Source organism: Elephas maximus, chromosome 26, assembly GCF_024166365.1.
Source record: "Elephas maximus indicus isolate mEleMax1 chromosome 26, mEleMax1 primary haplotype, whole genome shotgun sequence".
NCBI classification, from domain to species: domain Eukaryota; kingdom Metazoa; phylum Chordata; class Mammalia; order Proboscidea; family Elephantidae; genus Elephas; species Elephas maximus.
This window is the reverse complement of record NC_064844.1, coordinates 1,477,070-1,484,767: the sequence shown is the minus strand read 5'-3', so window position 1 is coordinate 1,484,767 and position 7,698 is coordinate 1,477,070. Positions and strand designations below refer to the sequence as shown.

Below are 7,698 nucleotides of genomic sequence, written 5' to 3'. Positions count from 1 at the left end.
GGGCCAGGGTAGGGAGGCAACCCAGGGGCGGGCCGGGGCCGATCTCTCGGGCGGGGCGGAGCCAACGTCGGACGGGGCGGGGACAACCTCGGGGGCGGGGTCAGGCCAACCTAGGGAACGGGCGGGTACAACCTCGGGGCGGGGACAACCTCGGGCTGGGCCGGCCTCCGGGCGGGGCCAACTTCCGGGCGGGGCCGGGCCTCGGGGGCGGGGCCGCGGCGGGCGCGAGGCAGGCTGGGAAGCGGCGCCATATTGGCGTCGGCTGCGCTGTATTGTCACAAATAGACCGGTTCTGTGGTGTCTTCACTGCTGGGTTGGGTGCCTCGGCTGTAGGAAGCGAGGAAGCGAGCGAGCGAGCGAGCGAGCCACAGCGAGCGGAGGAGAGCGGACGGGGGAGAAGAAGGAGCAAGGAGAGGACTCCGCAGCGAGAGACCCTCCCGGAGGAGGAGACGCAGGAAGCGATGAAAGAGATGTCTGCGTGAGTGGCCGGGGTGCCGAGGGGGAGAGGAAGGCCGGGGTGCCGAGGGGGAGAGGCCCGGCGGCTCGGCCCGGTCCGCATTGGCGCAGACGCCGGGCCCTGACTCCCTCGGCGGCTGCGGGCTCCAGGGGGCGACCTGTCGGGCAGCTGGCCCCGAGGACGGCCGTGTCCGCCCCCTGTCCTCCTGCCCTCCTGCCCACTTGTCCACCTGTCCTCCTGCCCACCTGTCCTCCTGCCTCCCTGCCCTCCTGCCCACCTGCCCCCTGCTCCCCGCCCTCCTGCCCACCCGCCCTCCTGCCCCCTGTCCTGCCCCCCGCCCCTCTGCACCCATGCCTCCCTGCCCCCCTGCCCACCTGCCCACCAGCCGCCAGCACCCACGACTCCCAGAGCAGAGCCGCACGGAGAGTGTGCAGATGGACGTGTCAGTTTGGAAAGGATTCGGGCGTCCCCCCGGCCTCCCAGGGCCTCCCCTCGCCTCCCAGGGCCTCCCCTCCTCAGCCCCTGGTCCCCTTCACCTCTGTCTGCAGTGGGCCCCACAGTCCTGAATTCCCTGTTTGTTATTGTCGCCTGTCTTCTCCTGTCATTGCTCCATGTGCAGAGGGCCGTCAGTAACTTCGGCCTTGTTCCACTTGTGTCTGAACTTTGTGTACCTGTAAGTAGCACGCTTGTCATCCTGCTTCGTCTTTAGAGCATCAGGGTGTCTTTGCTTTGTCCATGTTAATGCTTTCAGCTCTAATTGCTATTAATTTATTCCGTTGTGTTCTCGTATAGGCACACACCCTAATTTGGTCCTTTTCCTGAGTATTTAAGGTTGTGTCTAACTTTTTAACGTTACAGTGTGACTGTGGACATTCTTGTACCTGTCTCCTTGTAAACGTGCACACACATGCTAGACTTTCTCCAGAGCATTTAACCTATAAGTGCAGTTGATGGGTTGAAGGGAATGTGGGATTCTGTTTTTTACTTCTTTTTTTTCCCCCCTGTCTGTATGAGGAAGGTTCAGAACCCTAGATGTAGAATTTTAGGGCCAGTAGGGATCTAGATTGCCAACTTTTTCAGCATGTGGATGAGAAAGTGAGACCCGTGAGCTGTACAGTTAATGCCAGAATTAAGTAGTTACTGAAGGAGAATGGAGTAGTGGAAAGATCTTGAGTTTTGGAGTTCAGACTTTGTGTCTGCCTCTTGCCTGTTTGAACCTTGGGTGCGTATCTGTAAAACAGGACTTATTAAATACCTGCCTCACAGGGCTATTGTTGAGAGTAAATGAGTGATTATATATAATGAATCAGGCGTTCTTATGCATTTACCTTATTCACATAAACATACACAATATCAAAACACCTCTGTAGCTCCCTTAGAGGTAAAAAACCAAGTCTTTTTAAAAAGAAGTTACAACTTCAGATACAACTTGAAGTTAAGTGTTTGTCCTACATTAAAATAAATGCCAGAAAGAAATTAAAGTTATTCTTTTTGATGTTTCACTTTTGTTTCTTTGAGTCATTCCGGAAGGCAGCATATAGGCTGGCTATTCTATCTGCCATTTGATTATTCCTCCTTACCTAATGAGTTCTTTAGCCAAAGAGCGTGCCTTGGGGGGTAGAATTAGTAATGATAAGCTAACCGTATGACCAGTTAAAATTCAGAAACAGCTAAACAATCATTATTGTAATTTTGTGTGTTATTGTTTGCAAGGCTAATTTATTCACTTTAAAAAACTTCTCTTTATTCTGAAATTACGTTTTCACTGTTAGTGTTAACCCCCGTTCACTTTTGGATAGTGAAGAAGGTTGTAGGGTTGGTTGGTTTGTACGTTTGTTTTACTCTCTTAGCGAAATAAAAAGTCTTACAGACCCATGTTGGTCCCAAAATTTATTTTGAAATTAGTGATCTGTGAATACCCAAAGTCTCAGAAATTCTGTTGAACTTTGTTCAAGACAGTAATTTCCTATGGCTAGGGCCTTTGGCAAGTGGCTTGTATTGTATCCTATAAAAGGTTACCATTTAGCATAAATGATTTGATAATTATTCAGTGTGGAAATTTTACATGTTGCCTGATTCTGATGAAGAGAACAAGTATCTAAAGCCTTCAGAACGTAGAACTGTGCACGCCGATTCAAGCAAAGGATGCTAGTGTAAGTTTCTCAAGGTCAACTCTAGTTGTGATTTGTTTTTTAAAGCCAGAATATTTCACAAGGACCTTCTCATGGGATGTTTTTATTTCTATCTTGGTGGGGGAAAAAACCATTGTTCTTACTTAAAGGTTTCTTTCAAGTGGTTGACTGCTTTTCAGAGATGCTAGGATCTGGATGGTCCTTGACTTAAGTCTGCAGGATGCAGCGGAGGTGGCCCTGGCACAGCTCCCATTCAGGCGTTGTGGATTTGAGCTGCGTGGTATTGGTACATTGCTGTCCATGTGCCAACACTTGCTGCTTTTGACTGGAAAAGACATCCTAACCATGAAAGCTGGAGTCAGTATGAATAGCCCCTCATAAACACAAACACAAAACACCCGTTGTTCTTTTTTAAGAAAGTGCCTGTCCTTGACTGCTGGTGCTAAGTAGACTGTTAAGGTAGCTAAATTAGCACGCACTCAGTGGAGGGATTCCATGTGTTGGTTCCATAGGATACTTTTAAAGTTTTCTGCTATTTCGTTTCTCTTGAACAGAAACACAGTGCTGGACAGCCAGCGTCAGCAGAAGCATTATGGAATCACCTCTCCAATTAGTCTGGCATGTCCTAAAGAAATCGATCATATTTACACAGAGAAATTAATTGATGCCATGAAACCGTTTGGAGTATTTGAAGACGAGGAAGAATTGAACCACAGGTATGTCACTTAAAACTAAAATATTTAGCAGTACATTATTTAATCATTATATCTACAAACATACTGAGTATCTACTGTGTACCAGTCCTGTTAGCTGCTAGGGGTACAGAAGTGACAAGAAAGAAAAAAGTCTTGGCCCTTATAGAGCTTACATTTTACTTTCGGTAAAAGTATCTTTTGGATATTTTTGTATCTCAAAAGTGATTGACTCAAGATACAACCTAATGCTGTAGATTGGGTCCTGTGTCATTAACATAGCTGCTTCTAATCCTGCCTCATTAACATTATAGAGGATTTACAACATATAGGATAATCACATCAGATCACAAAAAAGTGAACAACCACACAATACTGGGAATCATGGCCTACCCGTATTGACCACATTTTGGGGGCACACAGTTCAATCCATAACAGCCTCTTTGAGTAGGTGACATTTGAAGGAAGATTTGAAGGTGAAAGAGAGACCATGTGGATATTTGAGAAAGAGCAGTCTGGCACAGGACTTGAGGTGGGCGTTTATCTGGTATGTTTGAGGACTATATAGCAAGGTAGCCTGGGTGTCTGGAGCAGAGTGTATGGGGGTGGGAGGTCAGGAGGTAATGGGCTTAAAGAAAGTGAGGGGAGAGGGACTTGGAAGGCAAGGTCACTGAGAATCTTGTAAGCCATTATAAAGGTTTTACTCTTGAGTGAAGTGGGAAGTGATTAGATGGCCTTGAGCAGAGAATTGACGTGATCAGACTCATGTTTTAACAGTTACTCTGCTGCTGTGTTAAGAATAGTCCAGAGAGGGGTGCACGTGCAGACACAGGGAGACCAGTTAGGAGTCTGTTACAATAACTCGGGGAGGGATGGTGGCTGGACAAGGGGCATGGCAGTGGAGGGGTTATACATAGTGGGAGTGTGGATATATTTTAAAGGTAAAGTTGCTAGAGTTTAGTCACTGGAATTTAAGAGAGAGAGGTGCCAAGGGTTTTGGTCTGAGCACCTCGAAGGATGGAGTTCTACTACCTGCGGAAGACTGAAGTAAAAGCAGGTTTGGACAGATCGGGAGTTCAGTTTTGGGTACTTAATCTTTGAGATGCCTGAACTAATTATTATTTTTTTTAATTTGGCTTTGGATAGGCCACTGACTACAAGTTTTGTTTTAATACCAAGCTGGTTTATTAAAAATTACCTAATAATTTATCCATTTTAATTATCCAAAGGCCTATGACTAACGATGAGAGAACGCTAATCTCTATTACCATGCTGAATTGGTTTAATTCCGTAGTAAGGCCAAGAAAGTTTGACAAATCACCTGGCCTCTGCAACCTCATGGAAGATAATTTTATGGTTTTATTAGGCTTTTTGAGTTTTGAAGATAGCTCAGAGACCCCAGCATACCATCTGTTGACAGACGTGACCCCATTAGCTCATACAGTGTGCTTTCCCTAGGATGACACAGTGGCTGCAGGTGTGTTTGATTTTTTTTTTTTGACTAGTGTTTTTTTTTTTTTTTTCCTTAATTATAGGCTGGTGGTTCTTGGTAAATTGAACAATTTAGTAAAAGAATGGATTTCTGATGTCAGTGAGAGTAAGGTAAGACACTAAATTAAACTACGTGGAATTCTTAGGTTCATTATGTCCTGGTCGTTAGTCCTGGCAGTAACATGGAAGACTTCAGAATAATCTGAAATATGTTAAAACTTGGCTGTCTTGATATGTTTGGAGGTGACTTGTTCTAGACAGTTGAGTTTCCAGATAGATGAGGATTTACCCCAGAGGTAGCTAATGTCTAGTCATAAGACCACATTTGTGTCTTGTTTGAGCCACATGTGTTGGGCCAAAATTTAAATAACAGGCAATTTTTACTACAAAGCCAGATTTCAGACTTCCTGTGAAATACCAGACCTGATAACACCGGGCCTGCTTTTGTGCAGGGCAGGAAGAGGCTTGAATGGGATTGTCCTCCAGTGCCGCCTCCCTGTTCCCCTGACACAGCAGACGCTGTTGACCAGTTTCTGTCTCTCGTGTGTATGTCTGCCTGGCCTGAGACCCAGAAGCTCACACATCCCGATCTATGCAGCTCTTCCCCTCTGGCAGCTTAACTGATTTTCCTCTAAAGTTGATTACTTTTTTTTTTTTTTTTGCACTTTTAAGAGTATTTTGAAGGTAATCGAGTTTTCCGCATTGTTTCAGAATCATTCTTTATGAATATTGTTTTACTGGCCGTCCTTGAGGGAGATAGAGCTTGTTCAGTTGGACAACACTGTTCGCATTTTCACTAAGTAGCCCAAACGATTTGAAGTTTTTAGTGTGTTTTTTTTATAGTTTTCCCATTTTTCTTAACAGCAAACAGTTGGGAGTTAATGTGTCACAGTTGTCAGTGTGTCTATAACAGCCCGCCCTCTTAATCTGCATAAGTTTAGAAGCTGGATAAACATCTGTTAGAATTTATTCTTTTACAGTTTTTATTTCTGTACAGTGATTTAATTAAAAAAAAATGAATTTTTTAAAGAATTTATTCTTTTACAGTTTTTATTTCTGTACCGTGATTTAGAACTATAGAATTCTGTATTTAGAATTATTTCTTTTAAATAATGGACTCCGAGGAAGGTTATGGGGGACTCTTCTAAGACGACAGTCATTGAGCTTGACTGTGTGGTCGCTCTGCTGTTCACTTTAGCTGCTCAAAGGCTTTCTGGCTCACTTCTAAGCTCTCAGCAGGGTTATCAATAGTTGAGGTTATTGGAGAAGTTGAATTTCGAGCAGTGAAATAATGCTAGTTGTGAGTAATTAAAAAATTAAGTTAGTTTTAACATTTTGTTGAGTGGATTAGGTAATTGGTCATTTTCTGACTGTGCCAATTATAATTCCTTTTCACCGGTGTGTATTTTAATTTGGAAAATACAGTGAACTTATGAGAGCCGGAATTCGATGGAACTGCCTTGTTTTTCCAGGCCTCAAAAGTTTCCCACATTTGACAGGGTATAGTCTTGCCAATTTTCTGTCTCTCTTTTTAGTGGAAAGTATTTGCGTTTTCCTTCTCTGATGAGTTACTGCGTTATATAGGATCTGGTTTTTCACAAGTTTTACTGTAACTGAAGAATTTGAGTTCTATCAAAGATTATTTGCATATTCTACACACAGTTGGAATACTGAAACAATCTAGAACTCCAAATGAAATGATTTTAGTTAAATGCTGTGGTTTGTAGTGAAGGTGTTTTACCCTGTGACTGAGCATATCATTTTCTCATAAATATGTAAGAGTCATGCTTTTCAAAGTAGGAAGGTAAACTAAAAGATTTTTTAAGGTCCTGGGTTCTCTATCTTTCTGATTCATGTTAGTCATCAATAAATTTACAGACTCCCATCTAGCTGTAAAATTATATCTGTACTCTTGAAACATTCATAGCCATTAAACAAAGCAAGTAACAAAATTTCCTGTTATAAGATACTTCTGTTCAATCAATCAGCAGCTATTATTCTTTGGGACCTGGACTGGGCATTATGGGGAAATACAGAGAAGCGGTAGACCTAGTCCTCTCATCCTCATGGAATTTAAATACAGCTGAAGACATGAGACTTATATCCAAAAAAAAAAAAAAGTCAATAAAGGGCACGGTATAAAAGATCTTAAAGATGATTATGGTAGAGGAACCCAGAGGGGTGATTACAGAAGGTTTCATGGAAGAGATAGAGCTTGAAGTGAACCTCGAAAAATAGATGATATTGAGATACCCAGAGAAGAGAAGCGGGCATTCCAGGCAGAGGCAGTGGCAAGTGCGATGAATAAAGTATGATGTTGGCAGTTGGAACTTCAGAAGGGAAGGTCAGGAGAAAGGAAGGATGACCCATAGGAGCATTTTCTGGAGATATTCTGTAGCAGGCCTGAAGGTCCTCATGTCGAGTCAGAAAAGAAGGCCTTGGCAGGCTGTGAGCAGAGAAATTATATGACAGAATAAGAACATGAGCTAGTGAACTTTGTACAAAATGGATTAAGAGAAAAGAAAGATTTAGGCAAGAAGTCAGCTTAGGATACTCCAAGTCTAGAATTAGGGAGGTGGTAGTTGAATAGAAAGGAGAAGACAGATGTGAGGGATATAAACTAAGAATTGGTAAGTCAGAAAGAATAATAATAATTATAAGTCTGGGCAGTAAGAAAAATGAGGAACAGAAAAAGGGAACTCAGGAGGGTTGCCTGGTTTTTAATGTAGGAAGAATTATTCATTTGTTTCAGGCATGGATATTGAAGTGTATCAGGATGTCTCAGTAAAAATATCTGATGGACAGTTAGAATCGGCTCTGGAGAGAGGTGAAAAGTAGCATTGTAATTTTGGTACAATCAGAATGATGTTAATTAAAGCGGGTAGATTAACTCTCATCAGGAGATTATGGCAAGAATGACCCCACT

General features: G+C 43.3%; 1 protein-coding gene across 3 annotated transcripts in view; it reads left to right on the top strand.

Annotated features, from left to right (window-relative positions):
* Positions 1–229: 229 nt before the first annotated feature.
* PAPOLG (poly(A) polymerase gamma) overlaps positions 230–7,698 on the top strand; it is a 33,366-nt gene continuing 25,897 nt past the window's right edge. For all 3 annotated transcript variants that reach the window (XM_049870416.1, XM_049870415.1, XM_049870417.1), the window contains exons 1-3: positions 230–478; positions 3,144–3,305; positions 4,817–4,883. In XM_049870416.1, the coding sequence (XP_049726373.1) occupies positions 462–478; positions 3,144–3,305; positions 4,817–4,883 (246 nt within the window). In that variant the 5' untranslated portion in view covers positions 230–461. The remainder of the gene's footprint in view (positions 479–3,143; positions 3,306–4,816; positions 4,884–7,698) is intronic.